This window comes from Aricia agestis, chromosome 20 (genome assembly GCF_905147365.1).
Source record: "Aricia agestis chromosome 20, ilAriAges1.1, whole genome shotgun sequence".
NCBI lineage: Eukaryota > Metazoa > Arthropoda > Insecta > Lepidoptera > Lycaenidae > Aricia > Aricia agestis.
This window is the reverse complement of record NC_056425.1, coordinates 4,492,564-4,518,941: the sequence shown is the minus strand read 5'-3', so window position 1 is coordinate 4,518,941 and position 26,378 is coordinate 4,492,564. Positions and strand designations below refer to the sequence as shown.

Sequence of the window (26,378 nt, the reverse complement as noted above, 5' to 3'; positions counted from 1 at the left end):
CCAATTATGAAATTCCTCGCCGCCTTCGCCGCCATTTTGGCGCTGTCCGCCGCCTCCTCCCGGTCTACCTGGACCCTGCCGGAGATCTCCGCCGCCTTGGAGAACCCCACCACCAACCCCGCCCTGATCCCCTACCTGGAAGCCGCCCTTAACGAGATCATGGCCGCCCTGTGGTCTGGACAGCAAGTTGTAAGTATATAAGTGTCTAAACACACTAGGCCGAAAATACGCGGCCGAAGTTCGGCATGAACCGCATAATTATGCCTGCAAATTGCAATGTATTTTTTTAACTTGCTCTGTATGTAAGTATGTATGTTATGGTGGAATTTTGGGCCTCAATTTTGAATTACTTTCATATATTTAACCGATTGAGCTGACATTTTGCATACGCGTTTAGTTTGGATGACCATGCATGATATGGTATGTGACATCACTCTAAATCCAATATGGCCGACCATCCAAGATGGCGAAATTATTTTCTATGCAGTCCTACAATATTATCTTATATCTTTAAACGAGCGATTCTTGTAATCTCGGAATCGGCTCCAACGACTTTCATGAAATTTAGTATATAGGGGGTTTCGGAGGCGATAACGATCTAACTAGGAATCATTTTTAGAAAATGTCATTTTATCCATGTTGTATCGAATACCGAGCAAAGCTCGGTCAAATTGCTAGTGGATATTAAATGAAAGGGTTTTCTGAGAGTAACTCAAAAACGAATGACATTATTTTCTTCTTTTTAGACTATTTAAATAAAAGCTTTTTTGTTTATAATTTATTATATAAATTATTGATCATACACCATGCCGAAATTACGTCGCGTTATATTGAATGCGTAGCTCATTGCTGACTTAGCGTATTGCATCGAGCCGGCTCGATGTTTCCTTCGAACTTAATTGACGCGAGCCGTCGAGCTTTACTCAAGCGTGTGGACATGACTTCGAGTGGCGCGACTCGCGAGTCGACCTTCTCCTGAACAACTACATCTTTAGCTCGAACGGTTCGGTGAATACTGAACGGCGATCTTACTCGATAGAGTATACTGCCCCCCTAGACAAGTGGCAAAACGCTAACGCTAACGCTAGTGCTAACGCAACAAAATGTATGCGATTTGACATAAGTCATCGCTTCGCTAGCGAATACTAATGTCAAATCCATACATTTTGTAGCGTTAGCGTTAGCGCTAGCGTTAGCGTTTTGCCACTTGTCTACGGGGGCTGTATGGACGAAAGCCCAAGCCGCGGGTTTTGCTCGACGTGATTGCTCCATCGAGTAAAACCGTATGTAAGTAAAAATGGTAAAAGGTATCTTATTCTAATTTTTAAACAGGGAGCCGTAGCTCTACCCCTTCCCGCTGAGATCTCCCCCGCCCCCGCGGTCGTGGAGGAGGCCCCCGCCGCGCCCGTTGCCGCCAGCCCCCTCGTCCAGATCATCATCAACGTCAACCAGCAGGTAAGTTCACAAGTTTTGAGTGAAATGAGTCAAATCAAATCAAAATATTTTTATTCAGAGTATTTTTTTTACAAAAACATTTCCGAACGTCAATACTAAGGTGCCTACCACCCGTTCGGGAACTAACCCGGCGAGAAGAACCGGCGTAAGAAACTCGCACGGGGCCATCTTTTACTAAAAAAATGGAAAGTTACAATTTAAAACATATATAGTGCACCAAGGCTTTAAATAAATATGTCAATGGGCGCTGCTGGCAGAGTAGACAGAATGATATCTATTGTGCTGCTGGTAAAGGAGAACTGTCAATTGACGTTTTTGTATGAACCAAGAGCTTTTCGAATGAAACCCGGTAAAGCTATTGCAGTTAACAGCATACGTCTAGTCGCACGCACACAAACAGCGTGCCGAAGTCTGCCGAACTGAAACGACGTTAGACGAGTGTTATGTTTTTTTCGTTACGGACTTTCTTGATTCAGTCGCCGCGCTGAAAGCCCGCGATAAAAGCTATGCAATAGTTTAACAATGTTGGTGTTCCTTATAATAATTATTTTTAACTCTCTTATAAAATGTTTCAATGGCTACAATTACACCAGTTATAGGTCAGACAAATCTTTATTTCATTTTTAACCGACTTCCAAAAAACGAGGAGGTTATATTATGTTCGGCTGTGGTATTTTTTTTTGTTATTCGTAGCATACAGCGTTTTATTACTATAAACTGTGCAGCCCGATGAAACAAAACACTGCTTTAATAATAAATATATATTCATATTCAGAACACAGTGATTCATTTAGCAATTTTTATTTGATTTTTATTACAAGCGATTGATAACATACTCCAAATCTCTTAAAACTTTACTTTGAAGTCACATCTGAAGTCTGAACTCTAAATATACTCACTTCTTGTAATTTCTGATCCGCCAAATATCTTAAGAGGATACACCAGGGGCGAGAGAAATTGAAAATAGGTATTTGAAAATGTATTGCTGTCTCACCAATCTCAAGTCTCCCACCGCAGAGCGCGATAGAGACAACACGACAAAAGTACTAATAAAAGAACAGAAAATCTTCGATTCGTTGTCCGCTGATTCCTTCTCCAAAACTTAACCGATTTAAGTACTTTTTTCATTAAGAATTAAAACAAGGCTTGAGTTGTGTTCCTATGTTTTATTTTTATATTTTAGCCAGTTTTGTTTTCTGGGTGTTTGAACACAGAGGAAAATCTGGCCTTTTTTTGGGTTTTTGGACGTTCTTATTCTTTTTAATAATAAAATTATGAAAAAAAAGAAAACATAGGGACATGCTAATAGTGGCCATAGATATTCAGGAAAAAATTCATAACTCTACCGGCATTATCCAGGGAGGAAACAGGGGACAACGTTTGTATGCAAAAACGGTGGTGTGGACTCCTCTTAAAGCATTCCGATAAGAACCTACTAGAGAAGAGACGCTAAGTAATGTAATACCGGCCGAGGCTTAAGACGAGAGCACTCTACCGGGTATTAGCTTCAGATCTCGAATTTTCAAACAAGATGTAGCGTGTGTCGAATATAAAGGTTATTTTGTAAAAGGTTTCGATGGAAATCACCCTTTAAGAAAATTGTAAAGGACTATTGTACGATAATAAATTATGAAATTAATTTGTTATAGTCCGTGCAATCCACGAAGACGCGCCCCACTACTCCTCCTAATCGTTTATAGTATATTATGTGTGCAAGCTTTCGCCAATGTTTGAGTGTTATCGGTACACACTAATTACCTGTGAGTGCAAGCGCACACTACAATAAATATACCAATTAAGAAAAAGCGTCACGGTCAAAGGGAAAGATGCTCACCCAAAAAGTGGTGGGGCGCGTCTTCGTGGATTGCACGATTTGCACGGGACTATATCGAACAGTAACATTTTCGGGATAAAAACTATCGTGACTTTATTCAGAATCGGCTCCAAAGCTTGCTCTTTCAACTTCCTCTGACCTCTGCAATCTGCATTCTTATGCAAAGGTAATAGGCAAGTAGATAGACAGAGAGGTGCACTTTCTCATGTACACATAGATGTAGTTTTTAGCAATATTTAAACGTGTTTTTACTTTTTTTAACCAATGATTTTTTTCAGTCCGCTGATGCCGTCGCTCCCACCCCTGTGCCCTCCCCCGCTGCCGTCCCCGAGATCGTCCCCACCCCCGTCGCCGTCGTCGACTCCATCAACCCCACCCCCGTCGTCGTAGTTGATGAGGAGATCGTGCCAACCCCCGTCGTCGTAGTCGAGGAGCCCGCTGAGGAGGTCATCCCCGCTCCCCCCACCATCGACGTCAACCCCGCCCCCGTTGACGTCGTCGAACCCGTCGACGTTAACCCCATCGACGTGATCGCCGTGGCCGCCCCCGAGGTCAACCCCGTCGACATCATGAACCCCATCCCCGTCAATCCCGCTGCCGTTGGTGACATCTGGGTTTAAAGACTACGACTACTTTGCAACGAATAAATGATTTTTGAAGATAACTATTATATTGTTATTAAGAAAAACCCAATGACTATAATTATGTAGGTAATAGGGAATATTATTATTATTATAAGCCTAAACTGTCCCAATGCTGGGCAAAGGCCTCTCCCAAAGATTTCCATCTGTCTGTCTCCTGCGCCACGTTGTTGTCACGGTGTGTCGGGGGACCGCCAAGTAAACTGCGACAAGAGCGACTTTTGCATTTTGTATCGCCATAATAGTCGCTAATTCTCTTCGGGTCGCTGTAAATAGGTGAAATCAAACACATCACATTAGTGGTCCCCCGTACAGTAAGTTGTACCGTGGTTGTAACACAACTTATAAACTTCCATAATAATAATAATAATAGCTCCCACACCGGTTTCGGTGACGGTGGCCGGTTTCATTGAAACCAGGCCAGCTACGCAGGAGTAATTGTTATAGTGACCAAGTGTGTGCGCAGTACACAAGGGCACTCTCTTTTCCTTTACTCTCATAACCCAGTGGGACGGACGACCGACACGACTGGCGAGAGATCAGGCGCAGGACCGACTTTTTACATGCCCATCCGACGCATGGATCATCTTACTTGTCAGACAATCGGGTGATCAGCCTGCATTGTCCTAACCAAACTTGGAAATAACATGTTTCCAACGCGGGAATCGAACCCACAACCTCCGAGTCAAGAGCCGCGCTCTATACCACTAGACCACGGAGGCGACCACGGAGGCCTAAACTTCCATAGATATCTACTAATAAGTATTAAGTACTTAATATGTGAGAGTGTATACTGCCTGTCGGTCTTTTCAATTTCACGCTTAAACCGATTTTGACCCATCAAGCCCCATAAGCTCACCGGTGAGCGAGTCACAATAGAATTCCAAGAATCCACGATCGAAGGATTAATGATGTAGGTTCCTACCCTACTTACATATTACACAATTTTACCCCCAGAAAGAATTACATGGCTATTACTTCCGCTAATAAGAAATCGTCATCGATCTGTCTGTCTGTCTGTCTGTTTCCGCTTCACGCCCAAACCGCTGAACTGATTTTGATGAAAGGTATGAAGATACTTTAAGTCCCGGGAAAGGACATATGATACTTTTTATCCCTGAAAAATTTACGGTTCCCACGCGATAAACGAATTAATTATTGTGCAACGGAGTTGCGGGGACCGGGGTCATCTAGTACTTATTTTATAAATCGTGGCCCAATGCGACGAAAGTTGGCCTTTAAAAGGAGGTAAGTACTATATTATATACCACTCGAGCTATCCTAAATTTGTCAGTGTTAATCCATACACGCAAGTGGGTCGTAATGGGGTGAGATGACACAGGTGTTTTCGCCGATTGGGGTCCATTACACGGTGCAAAGGATCGAATTCCCATGAGATGATGAGGACCCACGGGGTAGCTGAGTACAGAGTGACAAAGCACACAATACGACCCTTGATATAAATATGTAGTACTTTTACAAAAATTTATGTAAAGTTATTTTTTTAATGTATGTAGTTACCATAAGAGAAATTGATTTAAATATGCATTATATAGCAAACTAGTCGGGTTATGTCAATTCAGTATTAGTCGTGAATCGTGATCTGACGTACTGCGACCAAATTACGTAGGTCTGCCATCTGCCTATGAGTCAATTTCATTGAAGCTTTTTCTCTAATTTTCTGCAAGTCACGCAGGAGTATGTTAGGACGAGCACTTTTCAAACAGCCCTCGTGTGGTAGACGTTTCGTGCAGCTCCGCCTGTGTAAATTATGAATTTTACGAAAACCATACATTTTCCCTAGAAAAAAAATAGCCTATGTCCCTCCATGTGGTCTACTGTGCCAAATGACATATAAATTGCTACTGCAATTCGTGGGATAAGCCCATTCAAAAAATCCCCGTTCCTTCGCTCCTATTGGTCGCAGAGTGATGTTGAATTTTACGTTTAAACGCAGTTCATGCAAACCTTCAGAACTGGATATTTTCTCAAGTAACCGCCACCGAAACTCTATAGTTGCTGGGCGTTCTCACCTCTATAGGGGTCATATACATAATACAGGAAAGCTTTTAACTTCAAAATGATGAAAGTCTGACTGTCTCTTTAGTTACCAGGCCTCCTGCATCTTCTCGAGTGCGACTATCATCACTACTCCTTAAAAAACAAAGCCTTTGTATCAGTTGTGGATGATTTATAGGGTGTTTTCAGAGTGGAGTAACCACTCTTTAATTACCTACTGTACAACAACATAACAACAAAGTAATAATAATATTTATTATTATTATTATTACTTTGACGACCTCTGTGGCTCAGTAGTGAGCGCGTTGGTAACTCAAGCCGGGGGTCGCGGGTTCGAATCCCGCCGACGGAACAAAAAAAAGTTTTCAATGGGTCTGGATGTGTATTAAATATGTGTATGATATAATAAAGCCTCAAATATATGTATAGTATAAAAGTATTAAATATATTTCCGTTGTCTGGTACCTGCAACACAAGTCCTTTAGGTACTTAGCACGGGGCCAGACTGACGTGGTGTGAAGCGTCCATAGATATTATATTATATTATTATACTAGCTGTTGCCCGCGACTTCGTCCGCGTGGACTTCAGTTTATAGCGCGTGATGTTAACAAAATTGGTCTCAAAAGCTTTTATAAAAAAACCCTTGTACCCCTTAAATCAATACAGCTGTGCAGTGTGCACACAATAAGTATTTCGTTTTTTTATATTAAACTTTATATTTTATGCCAAATTTTAAAGCTTATTTAGCCCTCCAATTACACAACTTTACCCATAAACTATTTATCATTGATAGATTTAAGGTTACGTCACTGCACAGATAAAGTACTGAGTTATTTAATACCGTAGAATAGATATAACAATCGAAAAAAATCGAAACTTAAATGTAAGATGATACCACGTCTTATAGAAAGACTTTTGAGCAAGCGTCAGCGCGATGTAGAAGACGCACGGCGCCATCTATTATGAACTGTTGGAACTAACTCAATTTGAACAAATTTACGCATTTTCACCCCCTTACAACCCTTTTTTCCAGTAAAAAAGTAGCCTACGTCCTTTCTCAGGCTTTAGACTATATGTATACAAAATTTCATTACAATCGGTTCGGTAGTTTTGGCGTTTGGCGTGAAAGCGAGACTGACAGACAGAGAGACAGACATACAGAGATACTTTTGGCGTTTGGCGTGAAAGCGAGACTGACAGACAGACAGACAGACAGAGATACTTTCGCATTTACAATGTTAGTATAGATTATGTGCACACTGCACAGCTGTTTTTGGGTATTTTGATTAATTAAGGGCCGCGCTACACCGGAATGGCAGCGGCGAGGCGAGCACTTTCAGCGCTGCCATTCCGGTGTAGCGCGGCCCTAAGAGGGGTACCACTTACCAGGGTTTTAAAAAGTTTTTAAATTTGACACACATTTTGTTGACACCGCGCGCTATAAACTAAAGTCCACGCGGACGAAGTCGCGGGCAACAGCTAGTGTTACAATAAAGTAAAAAATAAAACGCCATCTGTTGAATCGTATTAGAACTAAAATGCATGCAATCATTGCATCGATATATTTCTGGATTTTTTATAATATTATACATAAAATATGTTTAAGATTTTTGAAATTTTATTTTAATACACATCCAAGACCCAGGAACATTGAAAACTTTTTGTTCCGCCTGCGGGACTCGAACCCAGGACCCCCGGGATGAGCGCTGGCCACGCGCAATGCGAATTCATTTTCATCGATATTTTCATGGAAATAAGATATTTTCCCACATCAAAATGTAGCCTATGTCCTTTCTCAGACTCTAGAATAACTGTGTACAAAATTTCATTGCAATCGGTTCAGTAGTTTTGGCGTGAAAGCAAGACAGACAGACAGACAGACAGAGATACTTTCGCATTTATAATATTAGTATGGATTATTATTCTTTATTGTGCACACGCTGAAGTAAAATTACAACATTTATTTATTACTAATACAGTGTACCACAATGTATGTAAAGTACCTGGAACAAGATTTAAATACCAGTATGGTTGCCCAAGCACATAAGGCATTCTCACAACATAGTCGGCCTAGTCCAGAGTAATGAGCAGGTCAATACGTCTGGGACCAACTAAGTGTGGGTTTCCTCATGATGTTTTCCTTCACCGTACGAGTGTCCGTAATATTATGTACTTGAGATCTGAAAATGTTTGGTACACGCCTCCACTCGGGATCGAACCAGGGCTTGTACCATGAAACTGTTTTGAGACTCAAACAATCGGACGAGAATGCCGCCTCCTACTCTAACAAACGTGAAATGCCGTTGTAAGAGCGGGACGCGGCATTCTCGTCCGATTGTTTGAGTCTCAAAACAGTTTCGTAGTAGGCCTGCTGCACCCATCGAGTGCGAAGGACGCTCTACAAGTCCCTTACATGGTCACATTTTGACCTAAGTTACTTTATTGCAATAAGAATTAGGAAGCGTTTGCTTTATTGCCATTATCAGAATGTACGTAATTTATGACATATTATAATTATCTACACGTTAAGCCCATCATAATGACGATTCCTATCAATATTTATTGTGCCCAAATCGGTATAAATATCTTACAGTTAGTTATCCTAAGCATAGTTTGAAGAAGCTAGGTAAGTCAACAAGTAGTCCGTCCTAGTCCCTACAAAAAAAAAATACTAGAGCTGTTGTACATTTGTATCTACCTATTCACGAAACCTTTAATTGTTTCTAAAGTCGTAAGTCAACCGCCTATTCTATTAGAATTAGAAATAGTAATTTGTCTTGATTCAACTATTTAAATGCAACATTAATATGGCTTCGCTCTAAGGTCGGATCCTATATTGTTTATGAATTATGAGTATATGTCACTTTAATTTTGCCGCCCCTATGTAGGAACTTTACCACCCCCCCTAGGACGCTGTCTGAGAGACAGTGGTGGCCGTAACCATTGCGAGGCCCCCCGGGTGGAAGGTCTTTGCGAGGCCCCGGGCGGCAGGACTTTACTAGGCTCTTTGCCTTACCAAACAATACCTTGCGAGGCCCCTGCAAAAGCGAGGCCTTGGCTATTGCCCTGTTCGACACCCTCTAGGGCCGCCGATAGGTCCCGGACAACAATATTCTTTACCTCATCGTTCACAGAAAAAAAACAAGATGAAATTCCTCGCCGTCTTCGCCGCCATCCTGGCCCTCACTGCTGGAGCACCAGCCCGCTCCGAGTGGACCCTGGGCCAGATCACCGCCGCCCTAGCTAACCCCAGCACCAACCCCTCTATGGTACCCTACCTGGAGCACGCTCTCAACCAGATCATGGACGCTCTGTACGCTGGTTTCCAGATTGTAAGTAATTTATAAATCGCCTGTCCATCGTTGAGAACTAAACATTTGATTTTAATGCAGTTTGATATTCAATAATTTATAATTGAATAAATTGCGAAAGTAACGTTAACACGGATAGATCTAGTGTAGCTTATGATAAAAATCATAACTCCAATTTCCAAATAGTATTGTAACAACAAAGTGCTTCTTTTTTAAATTTTAGCAAACACAATATTATGTATCAATTTACTATAACTTTATACATAATATTGGCTAGTTTGAGAGATTTTATCTCTCAAGCTATCTATTAGCCAAAACATTAAACTCCAATATCACTCAAAGAAACTATCGTTGTAACAATTTTTTGTCATATCAGGAATCCGTGGCCATCCCTCTCCCCGCTGAGGTGATCTCCCCCGTCCCCGCCGTTGTGGAGGAGGCGGTCATCACCCCCACCCCCGCCGTCGTCGCCGACTCCCCCGCCGCCCCCACCAGCGCCCTCGTCCAGATCATCGTCAACGTTAACAAAGACCAGGTAAGTTGGCGGTAAAACATCAAACTCTACTGTATAGATAAGGATAAAAAATGTATACAGATAAATATTTCAATATTCATAATAAATAATAATCTATTTTATTCCTAGGCCGCCGTTGTCCCCGCCCCCGTCGTCGTCCCCGAGATCAACCCCACCCCCGCCGCCGTCCCCGAGATCGTCCCCACCCCCGTCGCCGTCGTCGACTCCATCAACCCCACCCCCGTCGTCGTGATCGACGAGGCCATCGTGCCAACCCCCGTCGCCGTAGCCGAGGAGCCCGCTGCGGAGATCCCCGTCAACCCCGTCGATGTGATCGAGGTGCTGCCCGCCCCCGCCCCCGCCCCCGTTGACGTTAACCCCATCGACGTGATCGCTGTGGGCGCCCCCGAGGTCAACCCCGTCGACATCATGAACCCCATCCCCGTCAACCCCGCTGCCGTTGGCGACATCTGGGTTTAAACGCCAATCGAATACATAATTTACTACCAACATCTAAGTAAATAAATAATTGATTTTAGTTACTCTGTTGTATGTTTTTTTTAACACTTAATGAGAATTAGTCTTAAATGAGAAATACGAGTCATTAGTATCGAATAATAATCAAATCAAATCATTTAATTCGGGCATCAGAGGCCTATATAACAAATACCTTAAATCTAACATACATTTAATTATGTAATAATTATTTTTTATTTTATTTTATTTTATTTAGGTAACAAACAGCCATTATACAAAAATACTTAAATATAAGTTTACAATCAAGCCTAAAGTACCATTACTTAATATAAAACTAACACATATTATGGTGAATTCGTAGCGTTGAGTCATTAGAACACATTGTGTATTACATACAAAAGTTTAAAGTATATGGTAATATATAATAACACCTTACAATCATCTTACAATATTATATTATTGTACATTAAATGTTTACAACTGTACTTATTTAACATGAGTCCAAAGTTATTGTTTAAATAAATCACGCACTTTTGATTTATATGATAATAAATTGTTGCAAAATATGTCAACAGTGTTTAAATTTTTGTTATAGTGGTCACAAGCACGACGAAGAAAAGAGTTTTTTGAGTAGTTGGTTCGTGAGAGAGGGATATGAAATGTATTCTTCGATCTTGATAAAAAGTTTGGGATTTTAAAAGAAATATGTTCTAATAATGAAGAAGAATCAATATAATTGTGTAATATTTTAAATAAAAATATAGCATCTAAATATTGGCGCCTCATTTGTAATGGTTGCATGTTATGTCTCAATTGGGATGACTTGTAATCACAGAATTTAGTATTAGTTATATAATCTAATGATTTTAGAAATTTATTTTGGATTTTTTCAATTCTTGCAATGTGTATTTCGTATTGAGGGCTCCAAACCATGCTTCCAAATTCTAGAATACTACGTACATATGCATAATATAAAACTTTTAAAGTTTCGGGCTTTTTGAAGGGTTCACCTAGACGCAGAATTAAGCCTAGTTGTTTATATGCTTTCGACACAATAGTGTCTATGTGGTGATTAAAATGAAGTTTGGAGTCAACAATCACACCTAAATCGCGTATTTTATCAACGCGTTTGATTTTGATGTTATCAATCGCATAGTCAAAACAGATAGGGTTATGTCTGCGCGTAAACGAGATAGTGTAACATTTGTCGACATTAAGATAGAGTTGATTAGTCTTACAGTAATATTCAAAGTTATTAACATCCGACTGAAGTTTCGCGCAATCAGAAAGAGACTGTACAATTCTGAAAATTTTTGTGTCATCAGCAAATAAAAGGTGACAGGAATCGTTTAGTGAGCATCCTATATCGTTTATGTACAGCGTGAAAAGAAATGGCCCAAGATGGGATCCTTGTGGAATTCCTGATGGAATTGCAAGGAAACTTGATTGAAAACCTTTAATGGCAACGGCCTGACTCCGATTTTTCAAATAGGATTCAATCCACCTAAGTAGATCACCGTGTATACCGATCCTTGATAACTTGTTTAATAATAAATTATGATTAATTTTATCAAAAGCTTTAGAAAAATCGGTATACACGGCATCTACCTGGCATCCAATATCAAGAGCATTAGAGATAAAATTTGTGTAAGAAACAAGGTTAGTGTTTACACTTCGCCGCGAAGGAAACCATGCTGTTCGATCCCTATATGGTGATGGATTTGGCTTGCAAGTTCATCAGTAATAATTTTTTCTAAAATTTTTCCAAATATATTTAATTTAGAGATGGGTCTATAATTAACGATGTTACTTTTGTTACTACTTCCTTTAGGTATTGGTGTAATAAGAGCTTTTTTCCATATATTTGGGAAGTGACCCTCACTAATTGATTTCTTAAATATGATTGTAAGAGGCAGATACAGTTCTTTATACAGTTTTGTTATTAACATGGGGTGAATATTATCACAGCCTGCACCTTTATGTACATCTAATTGTTTTAAGAGCTTACTAACTAAAGTTTGTGAAATATTAATTGAATTTATATTAACCGGACACATGTTAGATTCATTTAAATCCAAGTTATGATGCATTTGATTACTAGAAACAAATACAGAATTAAAGTAAGTGTTAAACATGTCACAAATTTCATGGGTATCAGCAGAAGATCTGTCACCATATGTCATGTGGGTAGGTATGTTATTTTGTGAAAATTTTGATTTTATAAATGTCCAAAAATATTTAGGAGAAGTTGCAATTTTTTCTTCTGAGTATGAAATAAAGCTATGGTAACATTCATTTTGTAGTATTTTTTCTTTTTTGCGTAAATATATAAACTCTGCTTGGTTACGAAGTTAAAATTACGAAATAAAATTATATAATAAATACCTTAAAACTAACATACATATTTTATATATACTTAAAAACTAACACTGTCACATTTTGCCAGCGTCGTGACTCGCTTCGTTCCGGAGTCTCCCCCGGAACCTCCGATAGACTACATCCATCGGCCAGAACTCCGGCGCCTCGAAAGTCGACAGAAGATTCGTCGGTACTCTCACCACAAAGGAGCTAAAGTTAACCTTGTGGCGAGACTGCAGTCGCTCGACCCTCAGGCGCCTTCTTCTGGATGTAGTCCTCGACGTCCTCGACCTCCATGGACCAGTGCAGTCGGGATATGTACAGGGGAGTCGAGGGGACCTCGCTCCGCAGACGCAGCTTAGGTACATATGGTGCGGTGCCGCGATGGTTGCGGGCGGCGGGCTTCTTCCTCCTCTCCACCAGTATGAAGCCCTCCTCATCGCACCTCCTGCCCTCGTCCTTGCCAAGCCGAGAAGACTCCACCTTGCGGCTCTTCGTAGCCTTGCGGCTCTCATTCACCCCATTAGTTTTCGCCCGCGGGGGAGGTGCGAGGCGACCAGCAACAGTCGCAAAGACTCGGCGTCGGCGCAACCGGGAGGGGAGCGGGGGCGGGGGTGGCAGCGGCGGTGTTCGTTGACCCGTCCGATAATGCTGACGGGATAAACGTGCTCGCTTACGCGCCACAACGAGTAGTGACGGATGCGGCATCAGGTGACCTACATATTGAATTACCACTTTTTAATTGCGATAATTCAATGCGTAAGTCACTGATCGTAGACTCTGATGCCTGCAATCTACCTCGAACTCCGGCCAGCTCCTCCTTCAGGAACCTGATGTCCTTCAGTAGGCTGACGACGTCGACGTGGTCCAATGTGACGGGCGGCAGCTTGTGCAGCTCCTTTGCCACAAAAGCCGGTACCTCATCAGGATCCGTCTGCTTCAGCAGGGAGATGATGTCCTGCACGCTCCTTTCCGTTCCGTCTCTTCGTCGCGACGGCATATTCGCGCTCTGTCCGAGCGTCTCGTACAGCAGCTGCTTGCCCTTGCAAATCTCCTCGCTGGAGAAGGAGGACTTGCAGATCTGCATGATGCTGACCTCATCCATAGTGTTGATGGCGTGCTAGATAAACGCCAGCAACTCGTTGGCCACGAGCGCCATGGTCACGTGCAGCGGCAATGTGCCGCGCGATTCGCAAAAATATTACTTTTGCTGCGTGTGTAACGCGGAGCACGACCGGTCGCTAACTCAACACATTACACACTGAAATAATGGGAAATATTACATTTTCTATTCTTTTGCCACCAAATAACATAGAAGCAGATCCCAGAAGGATCAGACATAACTTACTCTCTGATGGATGAAACCATAGAGAAGTAGTGCCTCATGATCTTAGAATACCTGCGTGTTCAGCAAAATCGGATTAGCGGTCTGGGCGTGAAGAGGTTACAGACAGACAGACATTTTTACACATTATTGAAAAAAGTATGCAAAAATTTTATACGTGGGAGAGCCATGCTTCGGCACGAATGGGCCGGCTCGACCGGATAAATACCACGTTCTCACAGAAAACCGGCGTGAAACAGCGCTTGCGCTGTGTTTCGCCGAGTGAGTGAGTTAACCGGAGGCCCAATCCCCTAACCCCTACCCTATTCCCTTCCCTACCCTCAACTTTTCCCTTCCCTTCCCTTCCCTACCCTCCCCTATTACCCTAATCCCTAGTCCATGTCGATTGTAGAGCTTCACAAATTGGCAGGTATTCTAAGTACATAAGGAACTACCGATAACCAAAGGTTTCATCCATATTGTGATAGTAAGTTATGTCTTATCGCTTGGGATCTGGTTCTAACAGGTAGGTACTTGACTAGTTATATTCCCAAAAATACTCGATTGTATTCATACATAATAATAATATCTACATGTAGCACTACATGTTAGGAATGGGAGGTACAGTCTGGATAATTATGGACAGATAGACAGACGGACAGGCCGAAATATCTTTATGATCGGGTCCCGTTTTTACCCTTTGGGTAAGAAACCATAAGAGGGGAAAATTATCCATCTTTGTTATTATACTATGCTGACACGGACGAAGTCGCAGGCAACAGCTAGTACAAATAAAATATGATTGCAATATTGTTTTCTAAGGTGTTATATTAAAGGTCTACCAGAATCTGATGGCAAAAAGTCAGAAATTAACTGACTCTAGCAATACCGGGGTAATTGGAATAAAACATTTTGATCCTTTTTTTCCCACTTATTTATTTATTTATTTATTTCTTTTCATCTTATAATATACATAACTGTTATACACTTCCTGCAAAACTGCTTACGCAGTTACTTATAGCGACTTATTCAGTGTGTGAATTGTGAAACATGCAAATATAAAAAATTATCCAATGATCAAGAATATTTTTGAAAATCTGCCATCAGCCATCAGATTCTGGTAGACCTATAATTTATAAAATAAAAATAACGCCATTAAAAGCAACAAAGTTATTTTTTAAGCGTCTGATAAAAGTTAGTCCTTGGAAAGCGTCTTACACTACATGATACTAGTTCAGAATAAGATTATAAAAATTATACAGGTTGTAAAGTTAGGTATGGTTCCCCTATTTATTATATAGTTCACTGTAATAGTAGCAGCTCTGAAAGTGCAACTTTTTTCAAACTTTTGCATGGGAAAATTCGTGACGCGGGGCACTCGCCGGTACAAATCACAAAAATAAATTTGCTCTTTCAGCGTTGCTACTTTCACAGTGAACTCTATACAGGGTGTAAAAAAACTAAGTGATAATACTTTAGGGTGTTCCTTGTAGAGTAATCTATCACTTAGTTTTGTTACACCCTGTATGAGGGACATATACACACCCTAAAGTTTTTATATACTTAACTAAGTTTTGTTACACGTTGTATATAAATATTAGCCACGACAAATAAGTAAGGTAAAGTAAAGTAAAGTAAGCTTAATTTTTAGTCAACTTTGTTACCTGGTACCTGGTACACAATACACAAATACACAAGGCACTACTAAGGACCTATGGTTTCATCCATATATGTCTCCTACTGAGATCTGGGTCTTAGGATAAACTTTCTCAAAAATGTCTGGTCCAATTAAGTATATCAAGCATTAATAATATGCAAGTAAATAAAAATATTTGACTTGGCCCTCTAGACGATTAATATTACTGTGCATAATTTTATTGCACAATAAAATTGATCGTTATTATTGAACAATTGATTTCACAATAAGATTGAAAGGCGTTCAATATCAACCATAGACGGTCAATAATATTGCACAATACGTGATATTGCACAATAAAATTGATCGTCTAGAGCAGCTGCGGTCGGCAATCTTTCGGCAGGCAAGGGCCACAAGGTGGCAAAACAAGCTTTTCTAGAAAGTTTTTATTACAAAATGATACAAACAGCTACGTTTTTAAGTTGTAATAACTACTAGCAATATAAGAAAACATTTTTATACTTATAACTTAATCACAAAACATTTATTCACGGGCCGCAAGTAAAACGTTCGCGAGCCGCGTGTTGCCGACCACTGGGCCTAGGAGCCTGCTAAGTCTTCAGTGCAAATGTCCTGCCTGACTCAACTGTCCTTTCCAAGATAATGCACTGTCACATGAGAACCTGTTGAGATTACCGATGTTGCAATTTTACCCGTGTGTGCGAAATTTTCCATGATATCGATAAACATGACATGTCGTAGGCGTGGTCGCGGACTTTGGACTGCAGTTGGTATTTTTAGGTTTATTTAACCGACTTCCAAAAAGGAAGATATATATGGTCGCTGTTAAGCATTTGTGTAACCCAAATTTTTTTGTTAAATTATGAACGCAGTCTTGTTCTAATCTAAAGATGCGTTCATAACTCAATAAGTAATTTTCTTGTGTTATGGAATTTCTGATAGTATGACCTCATGTTTTTCACGGAAGCAATGGACTATCAAATGCTTCTGTATCACGCTGCTTTGGAAGAATAGCGTATTATTACCAAATACTACAAAATTGAGTTTTTAACGCCATTCAACGTAAAATGATCTGTTTTGTATACTCAGTAAAGATCGTATTTCTATAACAATTTTTACGGCCGTGGTGCCACCAAAAGACTGTATCCTTTTGGTCAATTTTGGCCTCATTTTTTTGTAGACAGCGTTGTATCGCAAGTTGTAGAAGTTAGAAGTGAACTCTAGGTTGGTTTTCTGGCATATGGTGATATTACAAAATAATACAGATTTTAAGTGCGCCTTAATCGAGAACACTGCATTATTTCGAGATGTGACACTATTGTATCAAAAAATCTACAAGAACTCTCAGACACTTCTCATAAACAAAGTATCATTTGGGATTACTACGTTGTTGTACAAAAAGTCAGTATCACTTAAACGTACTAAAATTAGTTATTACTGTTTATAACATAAGATAGAGTCGATAGTATTTATACAATCAAAATTAAAACGTTTTTCTAGATAAATTATATCGTGTTTGTAATTGTATTTTTCATATTGTAACTGTATCTGTTAAAAAATATGTTGCATTATTGGTTTTGATACAGTACTTCAGATAAAAAGCAACTCGAAAACGCATTTTTTTTTTAAATCAGATAGCTATTGACTAATCGGAATGAGCTTACAGAACTTAATATTTTAGTGGGTACATAGTGTTTTTTACTTATCAACTCTTCATAATCCAGGCAACTATTTACTAGTTACCTAGATTATAAAGTGACATAGTGATTCATCAACTCACAGCCCCAACCAGTGAACGAATCGGACTGAAATTTGACATGCAGGTAGATCTCTATGACATAAGTGTCCGCTAAGAAAGGCCTTTGATCAATTTTACTCCCAAGAGGATGAAAGTTTGTATTAAACTTGGTCAATTTTAAACCAGTCGGGCTGAGACTTTGATACCTAATTAATAATAATACTTCTTAATGCGAACTAAGCCGCGGGCAAAAGCTTGTTGACTAATATAGACACTGATGGGTCTGAACAAATGTGCTAAATTTCAAAAGTGTATGGATTTATATTTGTGTTTGCATATCTCCGAAACTACAGGTCGGATTTAGAGTATTCTTTTTTGTTGCATTAGGTATTCTTTAAATAATTGAATTCTACAAGTTTCATCAAAATTGGTCTAGTAGTTTCAGATATACTGAATTTTAATTCTTTGTAACGTATAATTTTGAAGTAGGTTTTATCTTTTTAAAATACTTTATCGAATATTTTTTCATGTTTTACGATTATGCTACTGGAAAATCAAGCAGAAGATAGAATGTATCAAACCAAATGCGTGAATCATGATACTATCTCCTTTACGACCTGAAAACAACATTTTAGATGCAGAAGATTTTAGCTGATCTTCTGCAGCTATTGTTCAGGTGACAGCGTTAAGGATCCGTCTAAAGTAAGTAATTATAAATAATGACTTTTATTCAGATTCTAATCATGGTGACTTAAATAGTAAGACACGCGCAAAGCAATTCAATAGAAATAACTTTGCTGAAAATGGCCCTAAAGGTCGACATTTTCTAAAACTATCTATACTATTCTTCGGAACCATAATATACCTCGTTGAGAAATCTTGCGTTTTGGTAGCATATGCTTAGGATGCTTCTCATAAAACCAAAATCACCATATGTTTCTATATAAACTTCGAGGAGTTCCCTCGATTACTCATGGATCCCATCATCAGGTCACCACTTTTGTGAACATAGTACCAAATTGGAGTAAAACCTAATACAACAAAACAAAAATTTCGAAAATCGGTTCACAAACGGCGGAGTAATTGTTGAACATACAAAAAAAATAAAATAAAAAAAAAACTCCACAGCCGAACATATAACCTCCTCCTTTTTGGAAGTCGGTTAAAAAAATACTAGATGACCCTTTGTATCACTTTCCTCCTAATAATAAGCCATTCCTGGACTTCCTGAATATTTTAATACAAAAATTAACCAAAGCCGTTATTGAGTTTTAGCGCGACTATTTTTTGTAGAAATACTTATTTTTGTTATTCGTCATAAAAATAATCGGAACTTCTTAATCCATTACACATCATTCAATATTTATAATACAGTCATAGTTCATCGAAAAGTAACTCCTTCTTTGGCGGGAAATATGCAGTGTTACCATCGACGTCCTTTATAGCCTAGTAAACGAATGCCAAAAATGGGGGTCTGCTTGGAAAAGTCGAAAGCAGAAATTTTAACTTTGGTACTTTGTTTAGAGTAGTTAGGAGATAAACATACTAAAAGTCCTGACCCCTCCCAGGTAGCCCGAGGCAGGGGGGGGGGGGGAGCAAAGAAGTTTATGATGAGTAAGTTTTTTGCTTACTCATCATAAACGGTGCTTCGTACGAAATTCTCTTATACTACATAATAAAAGCTAATTAAATTTTCTACAACTTTGTCCTTTACACTTTGTATCTATCTCTAATCATTGCCTCGGTATGAGCTTCTAAAATTGGCCGAGTGTGTTTTTTAGGGTTTCGTACCCAAAGGGTAAAAACGGGACCCTATACTGAGTTTTTAATGTCTGTCCGTCTTCCTAACCGTCTGTCTATCCATCTATCTGTTAAATATGGGTTGGCTTTAAATTTTGTTTAACAATGCGATCTTGAGCGAGATTTGTTATGGGGACACTTTGAGTCCCGGTAAAGGACACAGGATACTTTTCATCCCGGAAAAATGTGCGCCATAAGAATTTTAGCGCAACGGAGTCGCGAGCATCATCTATATGTAGTATAAAATAAAATCGCATTTGCATCGATTTTATTTAGGAGTGCGATCTCCCTACATACAGTACATCAACAGGATATTTGTTATCTTGCGAATATCACGCGAATAGTACCGACAGTACTGAGTCAATATCGCGGTATCGCCGCTGATAAAATTTGGTAACTTTATCGCTCAAGCCGAGCCCACAAATTAATGTGGAGTATGCATGCGTGCAGAGAGACATAACTTCATACAAAACTAGACGACGCAGCGTGCCGCGTTGAAACCATAGATTTTTCCACAAAAAGCTATACCTACTAAGTATGTCATTTTAAGAAGTCAAAACCATACCAAATTGGTTTAGCGGTTTAGGCTTGAAGAGGTAACAGACAGACAGCCACACTTTAGCATTTATTATGTTAGTTAGATATGTCAAAAATCAAAATTCGTATGATTCTGTATCTTTTTTCCACTTATGACGCCTCCCTTCATATTAATTGTGCAATAGTAACGTATGCATATAGAGTGAAGACTGTGGAGCGTAGTGTTAAAGACTTTACGGTATGCACAATCATTAACATCGATTATGGATTTATGGGCAATGAAATACGAATATTCCCCTTTACACGTTCTGCTGTTAAAACATCCGTACTCCGTACTTTAAAATGAAAAATAGGAAAGCCACCTTAATTATAATTATTGATTCTGATAGATAAAGGGCTTGTTTCAACACTTCCTGATAAAGTGCCGGATAGGCTATTCACAACTTGTTTGACAGATGTTCCATACTCTATCTGTCAAGTTAAGTGGTGGATAGCCTATCCAGCACTTATCAGGAAGTGGTGAAACAGCCCCTTAATCACTTTCTATTTTTTTGTTTCAAGTGGTATTGTAAGTTTTGTAATTTACTGACATAATATCTTCAATAAATAACACTTGAAGAAAGCTTTTCTCGCGAAAAATACTTTATACTTTATTTATAAAATGAAGCTATAATAACATGCTAGTCGAGTTTCGCGTCTACACGCCTATTTACTCACGTCTCTACTATCTCGAGTGGTTGTGGTGATTTATAAAAAGGGCAAAAGTATGTTCGCTGTCAAACGCCACCAGCAGCCCGACATATTAAAATGTAAGTCTATTTTTTGTCCCACTTCGGCAGATGCCGGGAAAAATGATTTATTGTTCGAATATAGAATAGTTTAAACACGGAGGTCGGTAAAAACTTTTTCATTTCCAGCCGGCATTTTGTATTCTTAATTTGAATTTGATTTCGCGGTATTGTTCGAATAGGTTCGAATTTTATTTTCGTCTTTTTGTTTGGTAAGTTTTTAAGCAAAAGCAATCGACACGACTATCTTTTCTGAATTGTTTAAAAAGAATAACAGTTTAATTCTTTATTATTGTAATCAATTTATTACATCTGCCATCATAAAATAATTTACAATATTTTATCACGTACTTAGTTTAGACACATATTTTGTATATTGTTCGATAATAATGTTTTTTATCGCAGTTATTAAAACGTAATCTTGTAAATCCTCCATTGTTTTGGCGGTTGAAAGTTTTTGTAATAGTACTATACTTGTAACAAGTTATAATTAATTAAAAGCCTTGATTAAAACTTAGGTACAAGTTGATAGTATTAAGAAAACAATTGAATGGTTATTGACTTTTTAAACAAAAACTCTGTGGTCATGCCTAAAGAGAATGTCTTATACTACGTAACAGTCACGCCGATTTAAATGTTCCATATTATTGATTATGTACCTATGTATTTTATATAATATTTTGTAGCTTCTGAAGTAGTTCAACCCTGTATTTCAGAAGCTACAAAATATTATAATATCTTATATTCATAGTGATAACTTTATTTTATGTGTAGACCAAAAAATGTATTAAAACATACTCTTCTTTGCCTTATGTCCTCTGTTTATTCTCCAAAAAAGTCACAATAGCTTTATACAAAACTTTAATGTACAGACTAGTTATCCATACCTACTTACTAATATTATAAATACAGAAGTGTCTATCTGTTTACCTTTTCACGCCCAAACTGCTGAACCGACTTTGCTGCTGAACCGAATTTTTTTTATTACTATCAAGCTAACTTGTTAGGGTTCTGTTATAGGGTTCTGTAATCAACAAAACTTGGTTGATTACTGAACCCTAAAATGGAACCCTAACAAGCTGTTTTTTATATTGATAGGGTAGTTATATAATTTAAGAGCATCAATTCAAAGTATGAAATCCTTTCTATCTCTGTTAGCGTAGTCTTACTTTCGAGATTTTTCGCAAATAAAAATGTTGTTCGTCTTATCAAAATGAAGCTACTGACAAATAATTTGCTTGATAGTAATAAAAACAAATTGTTCTAGGGCTCCCGTAAGTAGTAATTTATGTTGGTTTGTTTTAAAAATTAAAACTTAAACCTTAAAAAAACAAATAAGAACCCGTCAACAACTGACTGGCGAAAGTCTTAGTCACTTATTTTTTGTGGGGGGTGGATAGAGTAGAAGTGGGTCCAGACAAATTAGAATTATTACTGAGTATTTAAATTATGACCAAGTCTATGCGACAGTACTAATTCTGCCGAAACAAGAATCTGCCGTAACAAGAATCTGTCGTTACAAAAATCTGTCCAAACCAGAATCTGTCCTAAGACGAACGAGCGTTAGAATTTAGATGTTGAGAAAAAAAAACCATATTATTCTTTACAGATATCAAAATGGCCGTTCCAACCGTAACAGTCAACGAGATCTCCCAAGGCATCCAGGACTACTCCTCCAATGGAAGCGTCAAGAAGGTTCTAGAAGGTATCCTGAACGACTACATGGATCTCCAGTATGCCAAGGAAACTCCATACACCACTGGCCAGCAGATCCTTCCTACTGGCTCCACCATAGAAGATGTCCAGACCAGCATCCAGAGTAATACTGAGAAGAAATTCAATGACATCTTCGTCACCATCTCTGACATCTACAAGAGTGGGGATTTGACCCCCAAATCCAAAAATGATGGTACCTGGGACCCCAAGCTTAAACCTGTTCTAGTGTGTGTGACCCCTAACAAATAATTTAGGTATCTTTAATAATAATTTAAGGGCTAAATACTGATTATTTTTAAGGTTTTCAAAATTTATATAAATCGAATTGACTTAACTTTTTATGTCAACATAAATAAATATTATGTTAAGTTATCATTTGTCTTTTTTATCCAAAAAAGGCGTTACAAATGCGAAACCATTTACTGTCTCATGACAATACGTTATATTGCATCTCGCTCTATTCCTGTTTTGCATTTGTTTCGCCGCAATTTCGCAGCGAACTGCGTCTAAGGACTATACTCCACTCGGGCTAACTAGTCGCTAGCGGTCATTGACTCCCTGTCAAAAACTTGTCATTTTCCATATAAACCGCGATTGACAATGAAGTGTCAGATATTGTCAATCGTGTTAGCCCGAGTGGAGTATAGAGGCGTTAATGACGAATAAAAATATCGAAAGTCCAAACATTAAAGTCCATTCAATTAAAACATACTATAAATACATTAGTACCTACTACCAATTACATTTCAGTTATCACGAAGCAGATATAATATTTTAATGTCGGGTTCGAAAAGCCCAGAAACCTGTAATATCAGGTATATGACAGGATGATACGTCTGGAAGTAAAATATTTATCGTAATGGTTTTATTATACTATAATAACATTGATAAGGCTATAAATATACGAAAATGCAATTTCCTTACATCATTTGGACGTTCTTTCATAGCGTGCAGGTACGTCTTACTTATTTCTTTTTCAAATTTCTTAATAAGACCCTAAGGGTCAATTTATAGTAGCGCAGAGTGTAAGCGAAGCGAAGCGAATTCCCAAAAACTGAACACAGAAAATTTAACCTTAACTCGAGAGCGAAACGCATACATTTCTTCTGCGAGGCTAATCAGCGTTGGTCGGGCGGAGTCACACGAATTCGCGTGTATTGAATTTGTAATGTTCAGTTTGAATAATTCGCTTCGATGCGCTTCGACTCTGTACTAATATAAATTGACTCTAATATTAAATTCAATAGATAACATGCGCGGTGGCATAGTAAAATGGCATCGCACTGCCAAACAACTTGGATTTTCCGGACTTACCTAGCGTATGTACCGTCGAGGAAATTGATTCCTAGGCAGTTGACGGACCTACGTCATGTGGTCGGCTTATGTCAATTCAATGTAAGCTGTGATCGGTCGGTTGGTTTTGAGTTTTGACGTAACGCGACCAAATTACTTAGGTCCGCCATCTGCCTAGGAATCAACTTCTCTGATAGTACTTACCCTGATTGGCGAGGATTTTAGTGTGATGAAAACAAAAGTATGTATTTTGATTCCCAAGACTTAGTAACAGTACATCTATGATTTAAAAAATAACGTTACAGATATGAAAACCTTCATCTTTGCCTTGCTCGTGGCGGCGGCCGTGGCTGTCCCCACACGCAGAGACTCAATGCCAGCAGCAGTTATCACACCAGCGGAAACCTTCCCAGAAGCGGTCATCCTCCCCGGACCAGCGGTTCCCGAAGTGAAACCAGAGATCATCCCAGAACCCGTGATCGTTGCACCCGAAGTTGAAACACCTGAAATAGTCCCAGAGCCCGTTATCGTTGCGCCCGAAATTGAAACACCCGAAATAGTCCCAGAGCCTGTTATCGTTGCGCCCGAAATTGAAACACCCGAAATAGTCCCAGAGCCTGTCATCGTTGCGCCCGAAATTGAAAAACCAGAAATAGTCCCAGAGCCCGTGATCGTTGCACCTGAAATTGAAACACCCGAAATCGTACCAGAACCTGTCATCGTCGTACCCGAAATTGAAAAACCAGAAATAGTACCGGAACCCGTCATCGTTGCGCCTGAAATTGAAAAGCCAGAAATAGTCCCAGAGCCCGTGATTGTTGTTGAGGAAGCTGAAGTGGTACCAGAAATTGTCCCAGCACCAGTTATCGTTGTAGACGAAGCTGCTCCTCAGGTGGGTGAGATATTCAATGATGGTGTAGTCCAGGTGACAGTGAATGCACCACAGGATACCGGAGTGCTGGCGACCCTACAGTCCTGGTTCAGCATGGCCCTTAACTACATTAGCGGCGGAGTACAGACTACACACCAAATTGTTTAAATTTATGACCGAAAATTGTTGTAATAAACAGAGTGCTTAGTCAAAATGCATTCGCAAGTCTTGATAGCAAAGTTAGATGTCAAAAATGGGATTTAATATAACGTATCGCGAAGTGTCGCGGCGCTTGCCATGCATCGCGTCGTATCAAATCCCTAACATTTTTGACATCTAACTACGATGTTGAAACTAGCGAACACATTTTGATTAGGGGACTCGATGAAACCACATTGAACCCAGTTTATTTGGTGTATTATGAGTAACTTTTTACAAATTAACTTGTTTTTCAGAAGTTGACTACAAAAATAACTTGGTATTTACTTCATAATATTATCGCCCTGGATCGTAAAAGGTCCAAAACATTATGAAACACGCCTTAAATTTTCCCCTTAAAAAAACGTTAATAGTAATTATATGCTAGCACTGCATGTATAAACTGCTAATGAAAGGGTGTAGAGAAAAGTAAGTACATAAGAATTTAAACATTAGCGAGATACTGAAAACAATAGAGAAAACATTTTCAACAAAGACTGTGCAAACTAGAGAAAAAAATAGTAAATATAGTAGTCCGCCTGCAGGCTCTGGTCGGCAGGCTGCCTGACCGTCATTGACCATCTAACTATACAAAACTTACAAAATCGTCAGGGGAACTATGAGTGTGCGGTCTTTTCCGACTAACTGCCAGGCGACGGCCTGCCGGCGACCTGAACTGGCAACTTTACTGGCAACAGCAGGTTTTCTGAGGTAAATAAAAAGTCAGAATTTAAAAATGCATTTTTATATTGATTAATGTACCCAAATATTGTTCCTTTTTTTTTTACCTTTTTTTGGATTTCGTATTATCGTCGTAGTATCGGGGTAGCGGGCTTCGTCTAGAATTAGTTAATACGAGACGAAGCCCGCAACCCAGTTGCGCCAAAATTAGTTTCCTGTCCTTGGACTCAAAGTATCTGCACACCAAATTTTATTAAAATCGGTTCAGCAATTTAAGCGTAAAGAGGTAACATACAGACAGATAGGTACACTTTCGCATTTATAATATTAAGGGCAGTTCCATGTAAAAGTCTATTATAAACTAAGAAAATAAATACCTGATTTTGGTATTAAATATACTTAATTATAGTCACAACATTATGGCACTATTAAGATTTTATAGAAGCAACTATTTCTAAGCATTACTTTTCTAGCAAAGCTGCCATTTATGAGAAGATGTCGTGAGATCAGCTGAGTGTGGTTTTGTGTGATGAAGTTCTGACTTAGTTTTTACGCTATCTATTTAAAATTTTTGTCATATTTTGTTGCACACTGATTGTTCACACAGTTAAATACCGATATAGCTTTTGAGATTCGGGAAAATTCATTTTAAAAAGATATAATAGGCTTGTAAGATCACAGTTTCGAGTTGTAGTGTCCGTCACATAAAAAACATTACTTTTGTCTTTAACTGTAGTAAAATTACTTTTACATCAATAAAATTAGAAACTTTCCTACGTGACGCCGTTACTCAAATGATACCGCCATTAAAAATTTGTCATCTTTTTTTATAACACCTAAACTCTAAAAAATATTTTTGTAGTGTCAGTCACAATATAGAGTCGATCACGCCCAAAAGTAGCGTTTTGGTTGTTAGTTTTGGTGATAGATGGCGAAAATAGCTATAGAAAGCAAAGAGAGAGAAGCAGAAAGCTAAATTATTATTTTAAGAACCTGCCGGAACACCTCAAAGTCGAATATAATCCAAAATTTTGCGATGTCTGGAAATGGGAAGCAATTGTCACAAAAATTTGGCAGTAGGATATGAGATTCTTACAGATATCGCAAGAAAATAAGATAAAATTATTGATCTTTAAACTTTATTGAACGTAAGGTAGACCTGCAG

General features: G+C 39.0%; 2 protein-coding genes across 3 annotated transcripts; both read left to right on the top strand.

Moving 5' to 3' along the window:
* Window positions 1-24,502, top strand: LOC121737400 (calphotin-like). Its single transcript, XM_042129073.1, has 9 exons — window positions 1-189; window positions 1,333-1,455; window positions 3,568-3,888; window positions 9,085-9,282; window positions 9,638-9,796; window positions 9,905-10,249; window positions 21,722-21,728; window positions 22,064-22,363; window positions 23,769-24,502. The coding sequence occupies exons 1-9, from the start codon at window positions 7-9 to the stop codon at window positions 24,500-24,502; spliced, it is 2,370 nt and encodes a 789-aa protein (XP_041985007.1). The 5' UTR covers window positions 1-6.
* LOC121737004 lies at window positions 20,438-22,441 on the top strand. 2 transcript variants are annotated; one of them, XM_042128508.1, is made up of 3 exons: window positions 20,438-20,475; window positions 22,029-22,030; window positions 22,064-22,441. In XM_042128508.1, the coding sequence occupies exon 3, from the start codon at window positions 22,072-22,074 to the stop codon at window positions 22,417-22,419; it is 348 nt and encodes a 115-aa protein (XP_041984442.1). In that variant the 5' UTR covers window positions 20,438-20,475; window positions 22,029-22,030; window positions 22,064-22,071; the 3' UTR covers window positions 22,420-22,441. The 2 variants fall into 2 exon arrangements, with proteins under 2 accessions (XP_041984442.1, XP_041984441.1); XM_042128507.1 differs by lacking the exon at window positions 22,029-22,030 and having other exon boundaries at window positions 20,467-20,475.
* Window positions 24,503-26,378: the final 1,876 nt, after the last annotated feature.

What these genes read in the sequence shown, in the direction of transcription:
- LOC121737400 (XM_042129073.1), top strand. Translation starts at nt 7, where the DNA reads ATGAAATTCCTCGCCGCCTTCGCCGCCATTTTGGCGCTGTCCGCCGCC. An exon ending in TCCCCGTCAATCCCGCTGCC is followed by an intron (nt 3,889 to 9,084) that starts GTTGGTGACATC and finishes CATCGTTCACAG; the next exon opens with AAAAAAAACAAGATGAAATT. An exon ending in TCAACGTTAACAAAGACCAG is followed by an intron (nt 9,797 to 9,904) that starts GTAAGTTGGCGG and finishes TTTTATTCCTAG; the next exon opens with GCCGCCGTTGTCCCCGCCCC.
- LOC121737004 (XM_042128508.1), top strand. Translation starts at nt 22,072, where the DNA reads ATGGCCGTTCCAACCGTAACAGTCAACGAGATCTCCCAAGGCATCCAG.